At 35.6% G+C, this 27,387-nt stretch overlaps 2 protein-coding genes across 5 annotated transcripts in view; one reads left to right on the plus strand and one right to left on the minus strand.

Annotated features, from left to right (window-relative positions):
* Positions 1-446: 446 nt before the first annotated feature.
* Positions 447-19,885, minus strand: LOC113434379 (translocating chain-associated membrane protein 1-like 1). Its single transcript, XM_026697519.2, has 11 exons — positions 19,543-19,885; positions 15,233-15,293; positions 14,694-14,812; positions 12,126-12,242; positions 11,974-12,032; positions 11,222-11,306; positions 10,778-10,848; positions 9,837-9,941; positions 7,802-7,945; positions 6,728-6,885; positions 447-4,147 (listed from the first exon to the last, which is right to left on the minus strand). The coding sequence occupies exons 1-11, from the start codon at positions 19,660-19,662 to the stop codon at positions 4,074-4,076; spliced, it is 1,113 nt and encodes a 370-aa protein (XP_026553304.1). The 5' UTR covers positions 19,663-19,885; the 3' UTR covers positions 447-4,073.
* Positions 19,886-19,963: 78 nt separating this feature from the next.
* Positions 19,964-27,387, plus strand: part of ZMYND8 (zinc finger MYND-type containing 8) — a 110,191-nt gene continuing 102,767 nt past the window's right edge. For 2 of the 4 annotated variants that reach the window (XM_087929030.1, XM_087929034.1), the window contains exons 1-2: positions 20,080-20,173; positions 23,610-23,679. In XM_087929030.1, the coding sequence (XP_087785156.1) occupies positions 23,672-23,679 (8 nt within the window). In that variant the 5' untranslated portion in view covers positions 20,080-20,173; positions 23,610-23,671. Of the gene's footprint in view, positions 20,174-21,952; positions 22,090-23,609; positions 23,680-27,387 lie in introns of all 4 variants that reach the window. The other 2 variants (XM_087929028.1, XM_026697522.2) reach the window with 2 other exon arrangements.

Genomic DNA, 27,387 nt, shown 5'->3' on the forward strand with positions numbered 1-27,387 from the left:
CCCACCCAACAATCTGTGTTCTCCTTTTAGCAACTTCCATCCAACAAGATGGATGGAAGGCTCAGTGAACCTTGAGCTATCAGGATTCAACTCCTGGCTGTGGGCACAGTTAGCCTGCAATACTGTATTCTTACTACTGTGTTACCATCAGAATTCCAATCTTGAGTGTAAATTCAATATATGTTTCTTCTATAAAATCCAAGCAGTGTGTTTAACTTGTGTCTTGAGATCACATCTGAGATTTTGGAATGTTCTGATGAATAGCAGATTTATAATGGAAAAAATGTAGAGAACAGGATTAAATTTTGGCTACAAATGCTTGTAGTAAAGGCACAGAGGTTCCTATATATATAAAAGAATATGTGTATGTGTGATATGTATATATGCACACACACACACCTACACACACACATTTTATATTCCAGTATTTGGAAAAATAGAACATATTAAAACAAACTTAAGGCACAGGGCCACCTTTTATTTAATATCTGATAGTACATAAAACATCTGTCTGTGGAATCAGTGCAATGACACAGGACAGTATGACATTCCATTTATATTCCTCCCGTGCTACTGAAGAAATTATTCTACCAATTCAAAGAAACAAGGTATACACACACACACAAACACACAAAATGTTTGCATTTCAAGGATATTATAGGTAACATACATTTTAAAACACTTGAACTTACATTTTCTAGAATTTAAAAAAGGGAATCAAATTTCTGAAGTGTACAGGGATAGAAGAGATTGTAGGCTAAGTTAAACATTTAATTATCATGGCAACACAGTAGTTGAACTATGATCTATAAGGATGTAGTTCCAGCCACAGAACAAATTGACTCTATGAATTAAAAGGCCACATCTATTTTCTAAAATAACTAAGAAATCTTATAGCATTATGCTTTGAGAAAGGAATTTTCCATTTTATTTTATTTGAAATTAGTAACATAAAAGACTTTACATGAACACAAATGTTCATGATTAAGGTGAAGATATAACCAGTGTCCTATTCGGAACAAGTCCAGAAGCATACACATGCTAACTAGAGAAAGCAACATCTTACTAGAAGTACAGTGAAAATTAATCAGAAGGGTTTCTCTTTTTTTAGCAAAACAGCTCATTAGGTTCTATAAAATGAAGTGATTATATAAATAAATTTCCATCAAAATCTTTAAAAATACTCATTCTACAGCAAAATGGGTATTATGAGGTCAGCAGATAAAATCTTTAAACAAATTGGTACACAGAATAGGACAAATGAAGAAAAAGAAATCAAATCAGGAAGAGCATTTTGCATGAAAATGTTTAAGTGATATAAATTTTTTTTTCCCATTTCACAAAATAAAAGAACAATTTCATTCTATATAATTACATCTAAATACATGTGACTGAATTTATTGAATGGTACTGAGAAATTTTAAAAAACGTAAGCCACTTGTTTCTCACAGGAACATGGTCAGGAGGCAAGGCGAGGTAATTTTACAATGGACTGTGAGGCAGCTATCTTGACTTCCAAATCAATCATAAACGTTTTATCAGAACCAGAGAACCATTTTTAACTCTTTCTTATTAGTACTTTAAGTGTCAAATATTATTAACAAGTATATCAAATCTTAAAGAAAACCAGTATCTTGTTATAATTAAGATATTATTTAGAACGGGGAATGTAATAGACACAGTCAGTCAGTGTCCATATAAAACAGACATCTTTGGCACCTCTGCTATTTGTACTCCCAGCAATGAACCTATTGATATTATATTGTGAAATATTTATGGTATTTATAGAGTTATCTAAAAAAAACAAAAACAAATCTGATGCCTAGAATATCCCAGATTGCAATGTTAAGGCAATTCATTTTCTCTATGACAATGTTGCCATGCTGGTTTTAGCAATCCAAAAATCTGAAAGTGCTAAGAAAGAGAAAACCACTCAATATGAGCTGGAAATATGCAAGTGATCATATTTTTGAATTGCAGCCCCCCAAATCTTTCACTTCCTATCCCTAATTTAACTGAATAGAATTTTCTTACGTAACAGCTATGCCTGACAAGATATCGGATTAATAAGATATATAACAAATATAATTTTAGTACTATGTAGACTGAACTGTTACATCAGCCTTCTCTGATCTGATGACCTACAAATATTTAAGACTATATTCTCTAACATCCCCAATTGCTAGGGATGCTGAGAGTACTCCCAAATATTCTATTGGTGAAGACTTCTTTATGATCTTTACAGCAGCCTTTCCACAAAAGGCACCTTCAGGTATTTTGGAACTATAACTCTCAAGATATCCCAGCTACCATAATAATAAATAAATAAAGTTGGTAGAAATTCTGGGAACCAGTCTTAGCTCATAGGGATAATGCCAGGCTGATAATAGCCACTTGTAGAATTCAGTTAGGTTTAAGCAACTATCAAGAATTTTTAGAAATTCAAACGATAGAAAAATAATTAAATCTACATCGCCTTTATTCTTTGATTGGCGGCTGGTGCTACAAGATTTACAAACAGACAAGGTTCTAACTGTTTAGTTGTGAATTATAAAGTAGCCATGGAGTTATGAACTCTAGTTTCAGAACTGCAGACCAATCCACATTAACTAAATAAAACTAGTCCAGTTTTGAACAGATAACCTGAGAAAGCAGAAGAGAAAATCCTCAAATAGAAATTTGAAAACAATACGATTGTTTTAGATCTAGAAGTCTATATTCATAATACAAAAAATTGTGAACTAAATTCTATAAATCCAGTAGCACTTCAAACATTATTTTCTAACAGTAGGTCCAGTAAATCATATTATATGACATAGGTATTTAAAAAATCCACTTTGAATGGTTTCCATGCCAGGTTGCAAAATCTACAGGGGTAATAAAAGCAATTTCAAAAAAGCTATAGTTTTGAATTCCAACCAATCGCTTATCTCAAGTACAAATCGTTTTTCCAAAAAAAGGAAGAAAACCTGGTTTGCTTCAGATGTTCTGGACTTTAACTTCTATCACCCCTAATTAGCATGGATAGTTCTGGAAGGCACCAGTTGGCCTACCCTTTTGAAAGAATTATAACAGGAGATTTTGGCACAGTCAAAAATGTCCTGTTACTTAGTAAGTATGTGCACTTAAGCTATTACAATAAGCATTCAAGGAAAGCTATTATTTGGTAATAAAAACTTTTGGTATGATGCAAGATCAGACCAAATGGCAAAATTATATTGCAGGGCCTGGTATTTTTAACATTGTTTTCTGACAAAAATGCAGGATTCATTAATGTCTTTTCAGTATCTAATGCTACAGCTTGACATTATTTCACACTAGGAAAATAATTTCAAAATGTTTTTTTGTTCAGCATATTAAAGATTAATTATATAACAGTTTCATGGATCTCTAAATAAACCAGCACTTTTTAGCACCATGTTGAAGCATGTAGTTTCAAAGCTTTTTTACAAATACTTCAGAATCCACTAATATAAAATCAGCTTTTGGAATTAAAAAGGTTTCCAATCTTCAAAATTAAACCTTAAATTTTTACATGATGGGAATTGTTTGAAAGCACATGGTTGGACAATTTTTCAAATGACAGTATAAATGGATGTTCTAATGACAATTCAAACATTGCCTTTAACCAAATGGAGAGGTAATAAAAAAATAATTTGCCCTCTAACCTGAAAAGGAATTTCAAGCACTTTAATAAGGTATATAGGAAATTTAGAAAAAAACTGCAAAATAAATCTAACTTTAATTCTAAAACTACTGTTTATAAAATGAATAAAGTTCCAAATAAAAGACAACTCTGGTTTATTAGATTCCCCCATGCTGTTCTATTAATATTGTAATTAGAGGTCAGACTATAATAAAATATCCTATTTTCAAGATGATTGTGTTAAATAAATGAGTTTAAAATAATATTTTCATCATAAAATTGTTTTGATGAATATACACTTAAAAATATATTATTTTAACCAATGTCCTTTAGCCCAAATAGCGTTGTTCTATGGTCAGTGTAATGCAGATTTTCTATTTAAGGTGAAAAAGTCTTCAATTAAATCCATGTCCTCTATCTGTGCTCTTCACAAAAATTTTGATCTTCTTTTCCTAGGTGATATGCCCTCTTCAGATTTTATTGTTCCGTTTACGAAGTTAGCTAAAATATGAAAAAAAAAAAGATAAATAGTACATTAGGATTTGGGATAAGTGGCATTAATAGTTATACATGTAATAAGAAATTTTTTATTTCAGAAGTAGCAAATTGAACATATTTAACATATAAAACATATGTAAATTAGGAATGCTAATACATTTTGTTAATTATATCAAATAATGTTTTTCATACAGAGAATGGCTTCTGCTTCGTCTTGCTTCAATCTGGGACCTGTATACTGCAGAAGTCAAAAAGAGGGCTGTGAAAATATTTACAGACCCTTCACATCCCGGACATAAACTGTTTCAACTCCTACCCTCAAAACGATGCTATAGAACACTGTGCACCAGAACAACAAGGATAGGTTTTTCCCCAAATGCCATCAATAAAATAATAATTCCCTCAACACTGTCCAACTATTTACAAAGTCTGCATTACTATTACTATTAATCTTCTCATCACTCCTTATTGCCCATCCCCTCCCACTTGTGACTGTATGACTTGTTGCTTGTATCCTTATGATTTATATTGACTGTTTCCTAATATGATTTGATTGCTTATTGTACCCTATGACTATTAAGTGTGGTACCTGATGATTCTTCAGGTACATTCATACTGATGAATGTATTCTTTTATGTACACTGAAGTGTATTTCTAATTCTAGTTCTACTCTATTCTTCTGTAACCTACTGTACACAAAGAGTAGATTGAAGTCAGCCTTTTTATGTAATATTGGATAAGATGTGGGTAATAATTAACAATGAGGACTACACATTTTTCTTAACCTGAGGTCACAGAAAACACAACTAATGGAAATGGAGATCATTTGCAGATCTGGGTTGTTTTGCAATGACAATATAAGGCCTTAAAGCTTGCAAATTTAAGATACATATCTTATTCCTAAATCTCACACACCCATACCCCCCCCCAAAAAAAAAAGTATAATGGAGGATATATAATAGAGTGGAGGTGAGATCTAACCACCTCCAGGATGACCAATGGCCTTTTAAGCACCTGTTTCCACTTGGCTCAAATACTGACTCCCAAAGTTTTTGTTTGGCTTCACTTTTTGTATTTAGCCCATAGCGAGATGAAGACTTCCACTTTAATTCTCTAATGATTTCCCAAAGGGCCAGTGCAGAAGGGAGATAGTCATTGATAATAAAAGGGCAGCAGCAGCAGCAGCAACAAATTTTCTAATCATCCATAGGAAAGTATTTCCTCAAAACGAAAGCACCTTAGAAGGTGGGGCTAGGGCACCTTTCCTGGCTAATTATATACCTAATGATGCAATCACCTTTTGGGGGCACTATTAATAATTCTACCTGAATAATCTGAAAGGGTCACTTTTTCTGAATCAGTATGCAACTGCACATAATTAGTAAATCTGCATATAAACTTGTAGAAAGATGTCATCTTCCATTGAGATGGCACAGTGGTTAGAATGCATTACTGCAGGCTCCTTTTGCTGATTGCTGGCTGCCGGAAGTTTGATTCTCACCAGCTCAAGTTTGACTCAACCTTCCATCTTCTCGAAGTCAGTAAAATGAGGACCCAGATTGTTGGGGGCAGTATGCTGACTCTGCTTAGAGAGGACTGCAAAGCACTATGAAGTGATATATAAGTCTAAGTGCTATTGCTATTTTTTATGTTTTTCCTGTATAATTGGGCAGAGTTGGCATGCTCCAGATCCCATCCAATAAACAGTGGTATGAAATGGGAACTGGAAATCATGCCTTTCTGTTGTAGTCCCTGCCCTCTGGAGGAACATTCACCCAGAGATCTGTTTCAAACCTTTCTGAAAAAGCCTTTATAATATGGCTCTTCCCCAAGTCTTAGGTTAGACAGTGCTGTTGGTCCCATGTGCAGTATTGTTACAGAATTAACACCTGTCTTCTGGCCTGTGCTTTTTTATTTTTCTAGTGGTTTTAACATTGTACGCTGCCCAGAGTTAGCCTTTAAAAAGTTGAATATGGGTACTCCTCACTTAACAACTGCCTGATTTAGCAACTGTTCAAAGTTATGACAGTCCTGAAAAAGTAACTTTGTGAATAGTCCTTCGACTTTTGCAGTGTTACCAGTCACATGATCAAGATTTAGGCACTTTGCAGCTGGTAGGTATTCATAAGTGTTGTATCATTTCATGGTCACATGATCATCATGTGTGCGCTTTACAATCATCTTGCGACTAGCAGAGTCAATTGAGAAGTCAGCAGTAAAATTGCAAGTCACAATTAGGTCTTGGTTAATGACCGCAGATGAATAGCTTGACAAGTGTGGTGAAAGTGAGATCATAAGCCTATTGCAGCCATATGATGTCTTATTATTACAACACTTAATAGCAGAGTTGTCAGTTCCAAATGTGTTAAACAATGACTATCTGTAAATAAATGTTTAATTTTGTATTATATAAAAATCATGTCAGCTTTTGGTCATTTAGAAGTAACACTAACATTGTATGCCATAAGTCTCCATTCAATGTTAAACAAGAAAATAAAGTGGTATTATTTAACTAGCAACTGTCACTCTAGTAATGTATATTTGTGGTTTTGATACTGGTATAAATGTGAGGGCTATACTTACATCTGCAGGACTCTTTTTTTGTAGACTTAATTTTTGTGTTTGTTTTTTTCTTAGGAATTTGATTCTGTGCATGTTCTCTCCATTTCTTTAACTGGAAATTGATGAATTTCCACATCATCCAAGCCTGAGTCAAACAAATTGCAGCCAAACAGCTAATTCTAATTAGTTTAACAGAAAACAGAGTTATATAGTTAGAATAATAGTGTTATGATGATTTTTAAGATTTTCTCTAAAGATGGACCATTCAAAAAATAAAATAAAGTTACATGTACAATCCAAATGGTTTCTTATCAGTAGGCTAGCACATATCATATGTCTTTAAATAGCACACATTCCTACATAATATGATATATGTTTAAGATCATGGCTATTAGATATGATAGTTGAAAACTGAATTTTGCATCAATATGTTCCAATTTGCATGTGTTGTATCAAATAGCTGAAAATTTCTTTTCCAATAAGCATTTTGACAATGAGATTGTTTTATTTATAAAAATCTATTGAGCAGCTGGCATATGAAACAAATATATATATATATATATATATATTAGAAACCAAGGAAGCTTTGAATTTTAATCCTGACTTAGACACAAAGCCAGTTAGATTCAGTTGAATCAACCACTCTCTCAGCCTTAGAAAGAAGACAATGGCAAACTATTTCTGAAAATGTTGCCAAGAAAACTGCAGAGACTGCAGTTAGGCTGTTGCCAGGAATCAACACTGATTGGAGGGCATCCTTCCCACTCATACCAAAAAGGTATGTATTGGAAAAATAAAGAAGCTAGCTATGACTTTTATAGTGGTACCTTACTTGCTATTAGGGTAGCCAAAGGGCTGATGTTTCATGTTACAAAGAATACAGTAATGCACTCATATGATTGTTTAATATGACCAACATTATAAGGATTGCAGAAAAGTTTCTGAGATAGGTTTACATATTATCTACCAAAATAAAAGGTAGTTTAAATAGTAATAAGAATAAAAAAAGACTATTTTTTCCTAGACACAATTTTCTATTTTTGGATCTGTGAATGTAAAGAATATCTAAAATAGCTATTCCAGAAAAATGTATACCTAATTGTGAGTATGTTAAAGTTTCCTTCTGCTACAGAAAAACCAGGATTTTCTGCTTTTGTGAGACCAAATCCAAAGGTGAGAACTGACAAAGTCAGGGTCAAAAGACGAGCCATTACAAATAAAAGTGCCCAAAGGGTAAATCTGAAAAGAAAAATGACAATTATTTCACTACCAATTGCTTTATGTCACTAAATAATATGAACACAGCTGTATCATGGCCTATGACAATTTTTTAAAAAGTATACTTTTGCTAGACATTGTACGAGCATATCCATGACATCAGGCATTATAACGGAAAACATTACTTTTGAAAACAGTAACTATTTCATAGAATAAAAACCAAAGAGGAAAGCAAATCACTTTAAATACATGATAATTAAATAGTGATTCAAATCTTAATTTTACTTGAACAAAAGCACTCTTCATAATCAAACATGTTTTTACCAAATGAGAAAACTATGTCTGTGAAGAATTTCTGCAAAATCAGTATGCTTGTATGAAATTTTCAGGAAGGCCAAGTGCTTTTTCAACAATTTTTTAAAAAAATCAAAAGGAAAATATCTTCATTTCTGTTACTCTCTCTTTTGAATTTTGGGATTGCGTATTTTTTTAAAAAAGGTACAACCTTTTTTTTAAAAAAAAAAAAAACTCAATGGCATAGGAATATATGCACTGAAAAAGTCTTAACATTAGCAAAACGATGCTTATTAGTGAAATCATAAAAATGATTAAGTAGTTAATACAGCGGTCCCCAACCTTTTTTGTACCAGGGACCAGTTTCACGCAGAAACACTTTTTCAAGGACCGGCGGGGGGGGAGACACTTTTTCAAGGAGGGGGAGGAGTCAGAGTTTGGTGGTTTGCTTGCAGACGCTTCATTATCTGATGTTGTTACCTAGTCGGGTAATAAAACGTCTGCCAGCAAACCACCAAGTTCAGGGAGGCTCAGGACAAGTCCCTGCAGGATGGCTGAGAAGCCCCGCCTCTCAGCCCTGCCTCCCTCAGCCTCATCCCTCAGGTGTCTCCCTCCCTCCCTCAGCCTTATCCCTCAGGTGTCTGCCTCGTTCCTCTCTCAGTCGCTCTCTCGCTCCTCCACCAGCCCAGGAAGAAACTGCTTCAAAGAAGCCGGCAGGGTGGCTTTTCCTGTCGGCGCAGCTCCTCCGAAGCGCCCGTTCACCCCCACCCCGCTGCCCACGGTTCAATCCAGTGCTCCATTCCGCCTGCCTGCCTTCGTTTCTGGTTGTTTCGGAGCAGCTTCGGCTGAGTAAAAGAGGCGAATAGTTATTATTCTCAGCCAAAGCCGCTCCGAAACAACCAGAAACGAAGGCAGGCAGGCAGGCAGAATGGAGCACTGGATTGAACCGCGGGCGGCGGGGTGGGGGTGAACGGGCGCTTCGGAGGAGCTGCACCGACAGGAAAAGCCACCCTGCTGGCTTCTTTGAAGCAGTTTCTTCCTGGGCTGGTGGAGGAGCGAGAGAGCGACTGAGAGAAGAATGAGGCGGGAGGAAACCGAAGCCGCTGAGCCGGAGAGCAGGACAGGCTTTGGTTGCTTTCTCCCTCCCCTTCTTTCATTTGTGTCCTTGATCCCTGATCCCAGCAGCATTCACCGAAGGCGAAGAAAGCCGCCATTTTTATTTTATTTTTATTTTCTTTGCGGCCCGGTACCAAATGATCCACGGACCGGTACCGGTCTGCGGCCCGGTGGTTGGGGACCCCTGAGTTAATACATAATTGTTCAACAGGGCATGAAGCTAAGTTTGGAGAAAAAAAACTAGAAATTCCACTGAAAAAGAAGTGTGGATGACAGGTAGAGATCAGTGAAATCATTATCTTTCTTGGTGATATACTAAAAGCAAGACCCGTAAGGTCTATCTTAAACAAGATAAGTTTTCCAAGTAACCTGGTTCTAAAATGTTTTTCATTTTTGCAAATATAGTAAAAGAAAACAGGCTGACGAGGTCTAAGAAAGCTGTAAAAAAGGAAGCTAAATTAATTATCTGACAGTAATAGGAAAATTTAAAAAACAAGATTACCCTTTCTGTTTATTCTCATCACTGAAGTAGAAAAGACGTGAAGCGTGAAAAATGAGCTCTACAAGATAATGAGGTACCAGCAAAATTAGACCCAAGCGCTGAAGGCTGAAAAGTAAAAAGTAAATATTTCATTCTGAATATTATTGATTCAGTAACAAAGTTCAACAACAATGAATTAGGTTCAGTGTATCTTACATATCAGACAAACTATTAGTTGTGCTATCACAGGGGGTGTCAAACACAAGTCCCGCAGGCTGGATCCGGCCCGTGATGGAAAATGTCCTGGAAAATGTAAGGGGCCAGCCCATGTCACTTTGGCCCAGTCTACCCAGTGCAAAGAGGAAACATGCCAGCAGTTTGGGAAGTGACATCAAGCTGGCCACGCCCACCCAGTCAGCCACACCCACCCAGTCAGCCATGCCCACTCTCTGAGGTCAACCACAGCCCTGAAGCAGCCCTCAATGAAATTGAGTTTGACATCCCTGTGCTACCAGGATGAGCATTTTATGGCTTGTTAAGCCAGGATCAAATCTGATAGCAGATTAACTATGACACAAAAATACTAAATGCCTTTTCTTAATAGAATATAATATTAATACCTAGTTTTCAAGTTACGACCACGATTGAAACCAGAATTTTGGTTGCTAAATAAAGTGGTTAAGTGAGTCACACCCAATTTTACGACCTTTTTTGCCATGGTTGTTAAGCAAATCTGGTTGCCAATTGCCCAAATTGATCACGATTGTGGGATTGCTGTGACAGTCATAAATGTGAGGAACAGTTGTAAGACACTGTTTTGAGCACTGTTGTAACTTTGAACAGTCACTAAGATTATGGTTGTAAGTTGAGGACTACTGGTAATATATTGAACAGTATTTTGGACACTATAAAAGACAATCCTTGATGGAGGTCTAGAAACATGAAAAATAATAAATGCTTACTTCAAGATATAGGCACCAGATATATGGGCAGTATAAAGAAAAATATAGTGCAACTGTCTTGGAATATCTTCCTAGAAATATGAAATGGAAAAGACAAACAAGTTACAAAAATAAAAGCAAACATTTTAATATGAATTGTGTTAGTTTTCCTTTTCTCTATGGTTTTACATTGTAATAACTTATGAATACTTTCCTTTTGAAAGCACGTTTTTCAAAAGCACTATTAATAAGGACATAAATAAATTGAAAGTCAAAATAATCTATTGCATTACTTTCCCTACCCAACAATATATTCCTGTATAGTACGAATCTCTTACCAAGCTGAGAAAAGTACTTTTCTCTCCATCATTATTTCTTCTCCTTATTTAGAATACAATCCTATATCATTATAAATGAAAGTAAATAAAATAAATATAATGCCTGAAGTAAAGTTACAATTTATACCTTTCTAATCTTTTGGAAGTACAGTTCTGGAAGTGCATGGAGCCAATAGGCAATTTGGCAAATATAGAAGAATTTAGCCTGAAAACTAAAAAGAAAAGTATATATATAAAAGATGTATACATAGCATTCAATGATTATTCTTTCTATTCAAATCATGAGAATTAGAAGCCATGAACCCAATTTTGTTTAGGGAGGCCAAGATTGTTGGCTGTAGCTGAAACTTACACATAAATTTTTATACATAAACGTAGATGCCAATTTTCAAGTCAGGTATATGATTAATAATTTAATCAAATTTCAAATGAATACATATTACATTATATAAAATTAAAATGAATCTATATTCCGATAATCTTAAATGTTTTAAGATTAAAGCAAGAAATTCATGTTAAAGAAAGTGAAACTAAAATAATTTAAATTATTGGAATCCTAAACCTTGCCCTTTTGAAGAATTGTCTAAACTGAAAGAAAATATGATTGAGGAAGATAAGAATGAAAAGGCAAGATTAAATAGTAATCTAAGGAAGAAATATTTTGTAGAATTTTTTTGTAGAATTCACTGTCTAAAAACATTTAGATCCTAATACAAATGTTTTAAAAAATAGTTCCTTGACAATTAATTCATAGATCTGTCCATGTTCCATCTTTTAATACTCAAATGCCTGAGAATTAATAACCTAGATATGTTTCTTAATTTCAACAAGGAAGCAAAATGCCTAGCACAAATAAAAGAACTAAATAAAAAAGCTTACAACATATGAGAATGAGGGTAATCCTTCCATAACAAAGTTGGATTTGTTGTAAATTCTTCCTAAGGAGAAAAATATAAGGTTAAAGGATTTGATATATTTTAGGCAAATGTTCATTTAAATTAATCTGCAAAAAGATAATTTGACTTACTTACTGCAGACAAAATACTTGCTCCCCACACAAACGAAAACAAGTAGAAAAAGGCTAGTTGTCCTGACTCATTGAATTTGCTATGTTTTGTTTTTGACAAGTGCAGGCGTCTATTAATTTTCTAGGGGGAAAAAATAACAAACACCAAAAGTATTAATTTAATCATGTTCAATTTTTTTTTCTAGTGAATATGTTAGCCTCCCCAAGAAGAATGCCCCCCAAGTTCAACATTTATATCCAATACTACAAAATGCTAAGCTGGACTTTACCGTTCATTTTTCTCATTAGGTAAGTAAACATTAAATGTGACCCACATATTCTAATAGTTGACAGACCAGCTTTTTGCCAGCTGCTGCTTAAAGTGTTGAAAAGCAATCTACATAGAAAGCAAATCACCACTCTTTGTGCCAAACGGGCATTTGGATTTCACAGTCCAATCTAGAAACCAAGACTATATTCAATGACCCAAATGATTTTGTCTTGGATCTTAATTGAGGCATCAGTTTTGTATCTCTGTACTATGCTTTCACATAGTCTTTCTTAGTGGATCACATTTTGTATGCTGGAACACACCAGGCTCTGAAGCACAATCTGAAATTAATTTTAGTCTTAGTTTGTGTATGTTCTTATAAGAATATTTTCTACTCCTGAACATTTTCAGCTGGGATGTGGCAAAGAAAGGGGAGAAGATGGTAGTGTAAGTTTGGAATGCACAATTACTCTATCTCTGCATATCATACATTGAGCTATATATCTCTAAACCAAATCTACTGACCAATACAAAACAAATATAAGGCAACTGTTGTTTTCGTTCGAGAGTAGAAGATAGGAAGACAAGACAGAAAGTGATGTTTCTAACGAGTCTTTCAGTGGTTTATTTATTAAGTTTCTGATTGCATATTGTAATGCAGAGAGTCACAGAACAAGCACTATAGTTTTATCCTAGGGTAGAAAGATATGAATCATGTCCCAATTTTTATATTAAACTCACTGCTTGAGGTTTTATTTTTCATAATTGGACAATGACTTTCAGCCAAGCTATGTTTTAATTATTAAAAATAACAAATACAAACACTTTAACTCACACTTTTTATACTTAAAATAACTTACATTATGCTTAAAATAAACACAGCAACAAACAAGAAATAAAGCAGAGCTTAGATTTTAAAATAATATTTAATAGAGAAATAATAAATTACCTTTATCAGCAGACTGCCAGGTTAAACTTGAATATTGACTTATTGAAGAAATAAGGAATCCATTCATTGATGGATATAATTTGTATTCATTTCACAAGAAATTCATAGTGTGGCTTATAATTTTTTAATGAAATTGTCACAGAAATCATATCATTGCATAATCCAGTATAATTTGACTAGGGATTCAACATGTTGAAAGCTGCCCATCTTGCCCACATGCCCATTTTCAGAGAAGAAGCACTTAATAAGTTCTGGTCCAAAATTTGGAAAAGGTTCAAACTCTGAATTACTATCCAAAATATAAACTGACATGGACTATGTGATATATTTAGACTAATTATAAAGGTCCAAAATATATAAAGGTCCATAATATATAAATATTATATTCAGTGTTATATAGTAAAAAAAACCTGGCCAAATAAAATATTAGAGAACAAATATTGTAATACGTGTAACATATATACTTAATTACATTATGTTCAAAGGCACACCTCTTGGCTCTTTTCTTACTTTTTAAACATTTTAAGTTCTATTTTAAAAAAATATAGGAGGCTAGCAGGATTTAAAGTAGGGAATCAAGATCATGTAGGTTAGCCACTATCAGCAAATAAAAGAGGAAAGGTTGTCTATCGGTTCCCAAAAGTGAAAGTGGCATTCAAAATTTACCAGAAGGCAAAAAAGTAAAGATGTTGACTTTTATATTTACCTATCAAGAATACTGTCTGCCATTAATACTATCTGTTCCAAAAAGCAAAAGCTGAAGTAATAATGGCAGGCAGTATTCTTGACAACATCTTTACTTTTTTGCCTTCTGGTAAATTTTTAATGCTACTTTGTGAAAATTTGCATAACATGCTTTCAAAATTCACACCAACGGATTTACTTTTAGGAAAAAAACACAATCCAGAGCAATTAATTTAGAATCTGCAGGTAAACTGTTCATTCTAAAGAAATATTCTTCTGTAATGTAGATACATGGTTGATAATGAAAAAATCTAGGAGATGTTTATTAGATATTATTAAACTTCTATTAATATAAATTATGAAATGTATGTCCTACCTTTATTTTACATAATTCAAGGCACAATTACATAATGCTCATGCTTCTATTTTTTTCTACAACTATTACCTTGTGTGTGGAGTTGAGCTGAAGGTAAGGGATTTGCCCAGTTAATCAGCCAGTTTTCATGCCTGAGAGGACTAGATCTTATGGTATCTCCATTTTCAGTCCAGTACTGTAACTACTATATCAAAAGGGATATTATATCTTTCATATCCAATATTAGAGCATATTATTTAATAAATGTATTTTGAAGAACTTGGAACTGAATTGATTTCACATATTCACATTTATGTAATAATTGCAAACTTACATCTAGTATATATTCCTGAATCACTGCATGCAGAATAATGGCTATAAGCATGTAGAAGAAGATAGTGGCCATGTCTTTTGGACCATACTCATAGAAATGAACTGGGTCAGATCCATCATCTGAAATGCACAATATCTTACTATTAATAGCAGTACAGGCTATATTTAGAATTTTATTATACATCAAGAGAACATGCAAATTTTCAACAGTGTTACTAACATCTCTGCAATAAATTCTGCTTTAAAATCTATAAGGTCATGTTGTATGTCCTTTAATAATGTATTTGTTATTTGGAGAAAACAGCACAACATAATTTTGTAATAATAATGCAGAGGATCCTGCTGTACAGCAGCATTTAGACAAAATCATTTAAGACTGCAACCCTACGAATAACCTGGCATGCCTACACATGCACATATATACACACTTGGAGATGAATAATCTAAGAGAGTATTTGAGTAAACATGTAGAAGACTATATTGAAAAAATATTTTTAAAAATGAAAATCAGACATAGAACAAATTATATTTTATATTTACCTATGTTGTATGTAACATTGTATTGTACAGTTATAAACATGATGGCATATTTGGATGTAACCTAAAATTTAAAACAGAGAAAAATAAATTATCAAGTTCTATGCTGTATACTTTTTCTGAAGTTGCTACTAAAATTTATATTTATTACGACTGTTGCAACTATTTAATTTTCACTGTTATAGAATTCCTTGCAGCAGTGATGACATTTTTGTAGCTTAACAAACCTACCAATTTAAGAACCAAACAAGCCTGGAGATGATCGTATTGACTACTAAGGTATCATATCTGAGACATAGGTTTTGAAAACTTTGAAAAGTATAATTATTAAGACTAATAATACAAATTGTTGCATTGGATCCATTGTTTATTGATTAATCAGGCAAAGATACTGAATCACAATATATTTATATAAAATACAACATATCAGGAGAAACATACAACATACCAGGGCGCACAAAAGCTGTTCAGTAAAATATTCAAATAAGACAATTGCTTTGACAATTAACTTCAAAATTATCTAAGTAAGAAGTTCTCTAATGAATGACTTTAGCTATAAACCTGGCAGTCTTTTTGACTGCCCATCCATGTGTATTTTGAAAGAAGTAAGGCATCCTGTTAATGGAGTCTGAGTAAGCTATCCTGTTGATTAGTGGTTCTAAATGCTCCGCCTTGGCTGAGGTATATAGCTGGCAATCAAATAGTTTGCGTGATATTTTAATGTCTTTAATGGAATGGCCTGTGTTTTACAATAGAAGTTAGGAGCTCAAATCTCGCTGGTTGAGGCAGTTCTTTGGGCTTGTGTCAGGAATACTGTAGGGAAGCCTTTTATTCTAGGCAAACTATTTAAAGGATTTGATGTTAGAAGTATCTCTTGTCAACCTAAGTACCCTATTCAAGCCCTTTATTTGAAAGAGTGTCCTTGGTTTGATGGCTGCCCATTTGCTCAGTGACCAAAGTTATAACAGTGCTGAACAAAATGGTAGTTATTGTGGGTCTTTGAAATTATGGCCATTGCAAAGCCGCCCTCATCTCTTTTTGCTGACCTGCACTCTACCACTCTATACCCCTGCTGTACCCACTAACTTTCAACTCCTCCACTGAGTTTCACACCCATTCTGATTTGGAATTAATGAGAAATATTTAAGTCTTCTATTGAATTATCTGGACATCACTTATCCTTAATCTCAACTGTTTCATCTTGTATCCTTACATCCTGTTAATTCACAGGAATCAAAAGGATTTTCTTTCTTTTTGGAATAACATTTGATGTGCACATATGTACATGCAAATTAATCATTTAACATTATACTATTGGCTAATAAGTAGAAAAAAGAACTGAGAGCTCAAACAACACAATGTGTGTATATACAGTTTAGAGCAGGGGTGTCAAACTGGATTTTTTCAAGGGACAAATCAGCATTGTAGTTCTCCTCCGCAGGCTGGCCAGGGTAAGGGTGAGGGAGGATAGGACAAAGCCCTACTGCACCATTCTGTTGGCCTAAACGAGCCACAAAGAAGCCCCACAAGACTCCCAAGCAGCCTTTTTTTCGGCCTCTCCAGTCTTCAGCAGCACTCTGCTAGCCAAAAACAGGCCTCATGGGGGCCTCACGGGGCCTTGGTGGGGCCCATTTTCGGCCAGAATGCTGAAGGAGGCCGTGGAGGCAAAAAATGAGCCACATGGGGCCACATGCGTCCCTCCCGCAGCCCGTTTTGGCTGGCAGAGGCACTGGCCAGTCCTTTGATATTTCGAGGCCGGTCCCGCAGGCCCGATTTTAGCACCCCGCGGGTGAGATTCGGCCCGCAGGCCTTGAGTTTGATACCCCTGGTTTAGAATAAATAAAAATGCAATGGTTGTGAGCCATCCAGAATTCTGGTTTTAAGATGGGTTCTAAAATACACCCATCATCTTACAAATGAGTAAAATTAAAAATTAAAACAAGGTTTTCTCATTCCCAAATGGTAGTAATGGGAAAAAGAACCAATTAAGGCAGCTATTTGCAATCTCTTCTACCTGAATGCTTTTTGCTACTATTGTTCACATTATTTCTCTGCATAGCTTGCATAACATGCTTTGAAGTATAGCTCCTTCAGCTATATTTTTAAATAAATGGACAGGAAGCATTAATGGCAATAATGGCACCAGTCTTTGTGACATGCCAATTATGCTTTTAATTAAAATAATTTCTGAAACTAAATGAAAAAGTTAGAAGGGCCAAGGTGGTCAATGAGCATCAAATGTGATGTTAATTGATATAGTGTACTAAGTTCAATTTTGGGTAACCTAATTATATGATGGAAACCAATAAAGTCTACTGGTTAAGGTATTAGATGGTGATCATAAAGTAACTTTGGATCAATCTTTACCATGTTTATTACTGTGGGAATAAAGTAGAAGATATATCCCATTATACCAACTTAAGTTCCCTTTCAAAAATAACTGGAATAAAAGACAATTTTGGGGTGAAATACAGAACTGGATTCCTCTAGATCAGTGGTTCTCAAAATATGGTCTTGAGAATTCTGTAGATCTTCAAAGTCAAATATTTTTAAATGATTCTTAATTCCCAGTAGTGTAAACATGAATAGATATCATGCACATGGGGTCCTCAATAATTTTTAAGAACACAAAGGGTCTTGAAACAAAAATGTTTTAAGAACTGTTTATCTAGAAGATCAACCTCTTGTCAAAAGTAGTAATTTATACCTTAGTGTTTCCTAACATAAATGCATGAAGGTTAATTTACTGAATTCCTCAGCCAACATAGCCACTGCTGAGAATTCTGGAAAGTTCATACAATTAATGAACTATGTCCAGATTGGGACTAGATTGGGAAAGACTATTTTAGTTTCTGCTTATGTCTAACAAAAGAGATTCTATTAGCAAGCCAAGGCCATGACTCAGGGAAAGCCTCAAAAAGACATGGTTACATATAAAAACCAAATTTATTGTATATTTAGCTTCCTGTTAAGTTTTCTACAAATCCTAGCATTGTTCAAGGCTTCACTTTTAATCACTTATAACAGCTTTTTATTTAAAGAAACAAATTTATCACATTTGTGGCACAGTCAGCCCATATTTAATATTTGGGTGTTAAACTTTTTCCAATTCCATTCTGTGGCTTGGTGACTCAGGAAGTGAATATCATTATGTAATTTAGACACCCCTGAGACATGACTGTTTATAAGCTTATTACCAGCCAGACAAGAGACTGTGATAGCGGATGCAACGGATAAGTATCCTTCACCTTGTATCTTGATGTCAAGATTAGTCTCTGCCAATGAAATGCGTAAGCAAAAAATAGTCCACTTAATTCTTAACATCAGCCGTAACTCTCCCATACACCCTTGGGTCTGTAAGAAATTTTATCTTGTTCCAAATAAATATGGTCAAACCCACCAAACACAAAAGCTCTCCAGTGGAATTATCCACTACCACCGGTAGTATGGTAGCTATCAAAGCTACTAAAATCAGCAGTATGCCTAATGCTACCGCTTACTCGTAAGGACCAAACCCAAAGCATCATCCCTTAGCCCAGTAGGAGCAATATCACAAGCTAGACCGTTTATGATACTTAACTTACAATCTATAAATTCCTCCTAAACCGGCCACCCCTCCGTTTGGGGAAATCATTTGGCCTCTTCTCTGGACACTTCATTTTAATATGAAATCCAGAATCGTACTCCAGGGTTGAAAATCAGTACCGGGGACCAAGTCTTAAGCCCCGTCACCAGTTCCAAAGGGAAACAAGAAGAGAAAAGCGGGGAAAGACCACTGTACATCCCATTTCGTATGACTCAATGGCATATTAAAACGAGACGCACTCCCTTCTCTCTGGATATGACGAAACGCTAAACTATTTTGTTCTACAGATCTCGCTAATTGGTCCAAGCTATGTTATCTCACACCCCCCACCCTCCTCTCCGCAGCCTTTGAAAGCAGCTTGACTGGCTTGCACGAGTTATCTTCTTCAGTGCGACTGCCAGTTGAATTCCCCTGCGCCTTCGGTGGCGGAGGAGAGAGAGAACCCAGCCAGCATGCCTAGCGGTTTTAGCTTAAGAAACGGCGAGACCGGCCTTGGCAACAAGTTATACGTCCACTCCTTCCTATGTACGTCAGCACGCAAGAGGGGAGCGCGACCGTGAGAATGAGCAGCTTAAGGGGAAAACAGTTAAACAGGAGGAGAAGCGCCAGAGCTCGAGAGAGAAGGGCGGGGCCGCACTTGAACCGGTGGGGGGGGGGGAGGAAAGGGGGCGTGCCTCGAGCCCTCGCGCTGCCGCTTCCTCCCCGGGCCCTCTATAAGTAAGGATACCTCGAACATGAGCCCCATAAGGAGGCCCATGGCCAGGCAGGATACAGCATCCGCGTGGTTCTGGATAACGAACTCATGGCTCAAGACTGGCGGACTCTTGTTTTTCTTCCGCAGTCCCATAGCGGCAGAGATTTCCGAGAGTGGGAAACTCCAGGACCCAAGTTGAGGGTGAAGTACGGATGAAGAGCTGCAGCTCCTCTACTCTCCCAACAATCCCTCGCTCTTCACCTCCCGCCCAGTAAACACCAGCGACTCTTGTCCCTTCCCACCCCACCTCCTTTCTCTCCCCCCCCCGCCAGGCCTCGGCATTTTTATCCGCCCTGTTTTCCACGCTTGGCCAATCAACGCGCGGGATAAAAGTGAGTGATAGGTTCAGCAGCTAATCGCCAGCCTTAAACCGGAGGCAAGCTTTCTAGGGGCGGAGTTCCAAAGAGACTGTGAGGCTGGTCAACGGTCGAAACGGCGGCGGGGGAGGAATAGAGGGTGCATGTGAGTGGCATAGATGACGGCCATTCAGAGACCCCTAGAGGTGGAACCTATTGGGTTCCCCGAGCTTGCAGTTAGTTTCTCTATGGCTGTAGTGGAAGCAAGATCGTGCAAGTTCTGCCCTGGACGAGAAAGAGTATATCAGGTATTGGGATTTTTTTTTTTTTAACTCCGTAGGTTACTCGGAGAAGTTCTTTCAAGAAAGATTTCTGGCCTCACTTGGTGGGGTTAAGATGCTTTCTCAAAAGAAGACTCCGTGGGTGTGTTTGCACGACATCCTGAACTCTAAACAAGTCAATCCCATTTTAGTCCATGATATATTGAATTAATCCTGTCCGTGTAGTTCCTTTATGGTTCACCGGGGTCTGAACCTAAATAATAATAAACCTAAATAATAACGAAGTTAAATGCGACTGAATGCTCCTCTTGAATCGAGGCAAAATGAGTGTCGGGGGGGGGCAACCTTTTATTTTTGAAAAAAATTCACCCGACTCCATTTAAAAAGGCGAATCCTTAACGTAACTAGGAAAGCATGGGATTCTTTGCTCTTGGGGAGGGGAGAGAAGAAGCATTTCCAACGGCAGAGAGAAGATAAAAACACATTCGTGTTGACAAGGTTGGAAAGTGATTTGCTTGCAACCTAAGAAATCACTGCTAGTTGGAGCAAGTTTAAGGTCCTATGTATATTGAAGATCACATGCTATTTTTATTTAAGTCTGGATTTCCCCCCTCCCCAATACACTTATAATTAGAAATAAAGTTTCTAATTGATTTATTCATAAATATCCAAGAAAATTGTTAGTCATTTATTGAAAGTTTCAGCCAATCTGAAGCTATATGACCTGTTTGAGGAAACTCCAGTGCAACCACTCTCAACTCCAGAAATCAGTGGAAATTGTTGACCAGCATTTGTGACTTATTTTGCTACTATTTACGAATAAACCATGTGCCCAGGTTTAGAGCACTGAACTAAATTCTAAAGAGCACTAAAACCAAATTTAAGCTTTGGTTATACTGGGAGGGGCCATCTTAGGTTGGCCTTCCAGACACATTTATGACAGTATCTACTTTTTTTGCAACTAAAAATATTTCTATTCTGGCCTGATGATGGCAGGTAGGGTAGAGGAAGACTTTGCTTCCCTTCATCCCTTTTCTACTTCTGTTGGGTTGGAGAAATTCCATTTAGTAGTTGCCCTAGCCTCTCATCTTCATGTCTGAAGAATGGAAGAGGGTTTCAAAAGGTTCCCTAGGTTTCCAGCTCTCTCTAAACCCAGAAGAGAGGGCTATTTTAGAGGTAAGATGCTAAGCATACCCCACCACCACCAAAAGTATGGTCTGTCATAACTATGCAGTGTTTTGTCTTAGTTCAGATGATATTTGTGACTTTAATAACTGATTACCTTGCTTAGTCTTGTGGAAATATGACTTATACGGTTAGTTTATGGTTCATGGTTTAAAACAATCTGAGCCAATTTCTGTAAATCATGGGTGACGACATAACCATGAAATCACAATTAATGAACTTAAAAAAAAATTAAAAATTAAAAAAATAAAGTTTTTAATGCATGAAGATCAGGAAAGCAGTAAGGATACAATTGCCATAAGTCGAGCCTGACTTTTAGGGGTTTACTTCTGCACAGGTTTTTTTTTTAACCTGTAAAGATGGGAAATGACCACCAAAGTAGGATTATAGGGTAATAAATCAAATTGCAATAATAAAGATATAGTATAATAATGGTGATTGGGATCTTCTTTTGGGTCAAATGGAGGGAAAGAGGGCAATTGTGGTTGTTTGGGGGAATATAGGAGGGAAATGTGTTAGTCATACTTGCTGCCTTGAGTTATTTGTAAAAATAATAAAGTTAGGATACAAATACATAAGGAGCTGGTCTCTAATATTATCTTTGCTGCTTCTGTCTACTAGCTCCTTCCAAGACTCCTTGGAGAAAATCCCAGGTTCAATTCTGTGGATATTAAAGCAAACAATGATCTAAGGTATTGAGTCTGATAAATAATAGAGACTTGTGTTGAAGAGCTGGAGGGTTGTTGTCTCTTAGAATGGTAGGTACTATTTGGTTACTGTACAAAATACAGGTAGTCCTTGACTTACAACAGTTCATTTAATGATCAAAGTTACAATGGCACTGAAAAAAGTGACTTATGACCACATTTATGATCATTGTAAGCATCCCCATGGTTATGTGATTTTATGTTCAGATGCTTGACAACTGGTCCATATTTATGATTATTGCAGAGTCCCTGGGTCATGTGATCACCTTTTGCAACCTTCGAATAAGCAAAGTCAATGGGGAAGCCAGATTCACTTAACAACCATGGTACTAACTTAACTGCAGCAGTTCATTTAACAAACATGGCAAAAAAAAGTCTTCAAATGGGGCAATACTCACTTAACAAATTTCTCACTTAGCAATATGAAGGTTGGGCTCAATTATGATCGTAAGCTGAGGACTACCTATGCTCTAGAATAATATAGTGCTTGAAAATAATATATTATCTCAGCAATCTTTGTAAGTGGAATATAAAGTTAGATTATTCCAATAATTCATCTGAAGTAGCTTGTCAGTTCCCAAAGGGTAAAAACTGAGGAAGCACCAGTTACCTGGCAGTTGACTACAATATAGAATTGTGGTATACATTGCAAATCTATGCGCGTCTATGCAGAAATAAACTCTTTTGAATTAGTAGGATTCACCCCAAGGCAGTACAGTAAATATAATATGCAACCTTTTGGGTTACCTATTTATTTGTTCCATATTGATCTCATTATGTTCATGCTTGTTAAGTCTTGTTCTTTTACATATATTAAGAACGTTTCTATATATGTGAGATATATGGTATTATCTCTTTCACTGAAAATAAAAAATTGAGAGAGTAAGGGGCCTGGGGCAGCGGTGCTGGATTTGGGGTTCATTCTACTTTGATTGACTTTACACATTATATAATTATAAGTGCATTCTTTTGTATTTTCCAAAATGAATATAACTGAAGGTAAAGCATGTCAAGTAGAGCTAATTTAAGAATGACTAATTCATCAGTTAACCCATAAGTAACATTGAGGGAGGATTAAACTGGCTTTTTATTTCTGTATCCCACCCAGAGTCACTATATGTGATTGGGTGGCTATATAAATTTGTATTATAAATAGGCATTTAATCAGATATTCTGTTTTTTAAAAAAATCTGGACTATAGCCATCTTGCGAATTCATCTAAAAATAAAAGGAAAAAGAAAAGATTGCAACTTTTGGGGCAAGCATTCAGCAGTGTAAGTGGCATAAATATATAAGATTCTTTACTCTTGCTCACATGCCTTTTTTAAATTAGTTACACTATAAACAAAAGTAAATGAATAAAATTTACAAAGAGACAAAATAAATTATATGCCATTTACTTTTTATCCTTATTGCAAAGGGACATTTGCTGTGATTATTTTTTGTTCTAAAAATTATATTCAATTATATGTCGCTTTAGCAATAGTTTTACTGATTTAATTGTTATTACATAAGACTATTCAATAAAGAAAATTAGCTGAGTTTATTGATTTTCCTTTTTCTCTATCTAGGATAAAGCATACTTATCTAGGCTGCTTTTCAGACGAAAAGAAAATTATAAAACTTGGTTGTCATGATGGGGTAAGTACCATCACCCTAAACTAACCAAAACTAAGATATTAAAGAATAAAAGTATATGTTACTGTATATTTGTATTATATATGTATAACAATATAAATATATAATATATACATACATATTAGTATAAAAATGTCTGAAGCATTTACTCTCAAACTGAATCTAGAAATTTCTGTTAACTGCAAAATAGGTATAAATAAAGACAACAAGATTGATACCGGAACTCAGAAGAATAGTTTATTAAAGGCTTAAATTGCTGATAGAAGGGGAAAAAATGGCTTGTTTTAGTGTTTTTACAGTTTGCTCTTTGATTTACACGTAATGCTTTTCAATAGGATTACTGGATCTGGACTGTTAAAAAAACAAGAGTATTAAGCAACAGATAATATTTTTTTCTTGCACTTTTTATCCTCTGGTGGTTGCCTGGGTTGTTGCAAATCAGATTTGGTAGCTTTGTGGCTGTTGTTTTGGCCACAGTTTACATAAGTGTGTCATAGTGGCAGTTCCAGGTCAGGTATTTACTTCAATTTGCACCATATTTTGCTTCATAATTAGTTAATTTGCCATAACTTCTTAACTAAGTCAAGCTGAATTCTTACTGGTTACATTGATCTGTCCTTGTGTTTTCTTGACATCATTGATGTAGGTTGGACTGAAAGGGAAATCATAGGCCTCAAGTCATATTTGAGGGTGCAGTAGAACTTGGTTCTTTCCACTCTTAATGTAACATTACAACTAATGTAGCACCTGTTAAAATCTTTTTGAAAAAGAGATTCTTTTGTTTTAAAGAATTACTTGATTTGGAGACTTAATTAATTTCCAGCCAAATTAATACAAATAACATTATTTTACTATTATTTGGTATCTTGGCTCTGAATTTAACGAGGCAGTCTTGGAAAGGTAATTCCAGGAATGTAGGGCTATCAGTTGCCAATTCTGATTTAAAAGCTTCAGTAAAGGTTTCCCCTGACCAGTTGTGTCCTATTCTAGGGGTTAGTGCTCATCTGTTTCTTAGCCAAGGGAGTGAATGTTGTCCAAAGACATTTACATGGTTATGTGGCTAGCATGACCATACACTGAGACATACAGAACAATTATTTTCCCATTAAAGTGATATCTCTTTATCTACTCTCATTTGCTTGCTTTCAAATTGCTAGGTGGACAGCAGCTGGGTGGGGCAAGTAATGGGAGCTATCATGCAACACTTAAATGTTGAACCTGGGCTGTTAGCTTTCCAACTGATAAGCTCAGCATCTTTAATCCCTGAGCCACCAGGGCCCAAATCTTGGGAGGTGAGGCTTTCCTTGGCTCAGTGCCCATCATCATTGGTTAACATTTGCCTTTGGAGCTAATAATTGCTTGGCAATTCTCAATCCCTGAAGCCACAACTTCTTAACTAAGTAATTTTCTTGAAATCAGTAATCCGTCATAAATTTGCATAACAAAATATACCATCAGTTGAGCATCTTTGACAATTCTGAATCTGTGTATCAGAAGATTCATATGTTTTATGGATTTTTATAATTCAATAGAGAAATAGTGAATTGAACATTTACATCAAGTTATATAGGACTCCTTTGTCAATAAAATGGCAGTATTAGGATTGTATTCTTTTTTTATTCCTATTATAATCCTAATTTACCTTGAAAACGATTGGCATTACAGCAAGTATTCCTGTTCTGAGTTAGTGGCAACCATAGCATTTACTGTTTGTGTTTGCCATAATGTAATTATACACCCAAAACTCAATTTTAAAAAGCACGGACTTAAATAAGAGATGAAACTAATTACATTAGGTTTAAAGTGAAGTAGAGGTATGCTCTCTCATACTTTTACCTTGAAAATGTATCTGAATACCTTGCAAGAAGATACTATCAAGAGGCATCAGGTATATTTGTTTTTAGACTTACAGTAGTCAGATAAATTCAAACCAGGCTTTAAAAATGAGAGAGAAAACAGCAGCTCATGAAACGTAACACTCTCAGTAGGTTAATTTTCAATTTAGTAAAAAGAAAGTTCTACAAAAACTGAGTTAGTGGGTCCCTGCTTTTTTCCTTACTCAATATTATACTTTCCAATTCTGTGATTAAAAATAGCTACGTAGTATTAAGTTTTAAAGCAGTTGAAAAGATTGTAAGAAGCAGAATAGACATAGTATTTAGCAGTGAAGTCTTCCAAATAATTGTATTGCACTAGTTCTTTCTTATATACAGTACACTGTATGCCTTGGACTACTGACAACACAAGAGTTGTAGGCTAATGTAACTACCAGCTAGTACCGATGACTGCACATTTTTTATTTTGTAAATTAATGGTGATATGTTACCATAGGAATTAAATATAAGTATTCAGGATGACATTAATAATGTTTTGAACAGAAAACAAAAAAGAAAGCTCTCAGGAAAGGAGATAGAACTTTCCCTTCCTGTCCTCCATATTAAAAAAAAATGTCAGATTGAATTTGAGATAACTAGAATTTTGCATATTTTATGTAGGATAGACGTGGAAGTTTAAAAAATACACTGGTGAAAAATGCACAGGAAACACTTCCATATGTTGCCAGGCAAACTACATGATTATATTTGTGGAACTACTAGAAGTCAAGATTGATATTAGGAAATGTTATCTATATATATAAAAGCAAAATATCACTCACCCATCATCACAAAATCTCCAGAACCGTAAAGCCTACAAACTTGAAATTTGACATGTATGTTCCTCTTAGCTTCTAGATGCTCACTAAGAAAGGATTTTTCGAAATGACCATCAGAGTATTACTATTTCGCATATTATTATTAACATCTGATTCTAAGGAGTTCTACTTCCCCTCCCCACCTGAAAAGAAATCTGTTCCAAATGTAAAACACAAGCAGAGGAGAGGAGTTTCAGTTTCAGTTTTACTTTCACAGCACCAAGCAGCTTTAGTGCAGAACAGTTGAACTAAGCCACACCCAGGCTCCTCGCTGTCTCCTTGCTCACAGAGCAAATACTGTTTCAGTTTCCAAACAGCCCTCAACTCTCTCACACACTGACAGCATGCTAGCCAGATGAATACTGATGGATGCTGGTAGAAAGAGGCAGAATCCACCCCCCTTATTTTCCTCCCCAAAAACTAAGCCTGACCACATAGTTTCATACCAAAGCACAGGTATCGAGCTAGTATTATGATAGGCATATAATGAGGTAATCAGGATTTCCCCTTAAGGATCTGATACTGGACCAATACCTTTGGTTGTCTTCTTATCATGTTTTAGGTATGTCTTTAGCTTTGTTGATCTTGGGTGTTTGTGAATAAGAGCCAGTATAACAAATATCAACAAGTATTCAGTGCCTAATTTAAGTGGTATACTTCAAAATAATTCACCCTTTCTAGAAGTAGGATATACACTGCATATTTTGTATTGGATACATAGATGGCTTTCTCTTTAGCTATTCTCCACAGAATACAATTTTTTAAAGTATTCTACAGAAGCCTGTTTCAAATGTTATTCCATTGCCTTTGCTCTTAAACTTTTGTTGAATCCAAAGTGAAGAAACACTAGAGCAGTGGTCAGGGAACAGGGGTAAATTACCCCAAATGGGGTAAAAGTGAAAATCTGGGGGTAATGAGGAGGTTGCGCTGGCCAATGGCGGAACTATCGGCATAGCAGCAGTTATTAAAACACCCTTGAGGCAAATTTATCCCCTCCACCCCACCCTTGTTTCCTGGGT

This window comes from Pseudonaja textilis, chromosome 3, assembly GCF_049901715.1.
Source record: "Pseudonaja textilis isolate UNSWEBS1 chromosome 3, rPseTex1.2, whole genome shotgun sequence".
Lineage (NCBI taxonomy): Eukaryota > Metazoa > Chordata > Lepidosauria > Squamata > Elapidae > Pseudonaja > Pseudonaja textilis.

Excerpts from the sequence above, each read along its gene's own strand:
- LOC113434379 (XM_026697519.2), bottom strand. The coding sequence starts at position 19,662 with ATGGGACTGCGGAAGAAAAACAAGAGTCCGCCAGTCTTGAGCCATGAG. Across the intron at positions 15,294-19,542 it reads TTATGGGGCTCATGTTCGAG|GTTACATCCAAATATGCCAT; the intron begins GTATCCTTACTT and ends TTTAAATTTTAG. Across the intron at positions 7,946-9,836 it reads GATGAGAATAAACAGAAAGG|ATTTACCCTTTGGGCACTTT; the intron begins GTAATCTTGTTT and ends TTTTCTTTTCAG.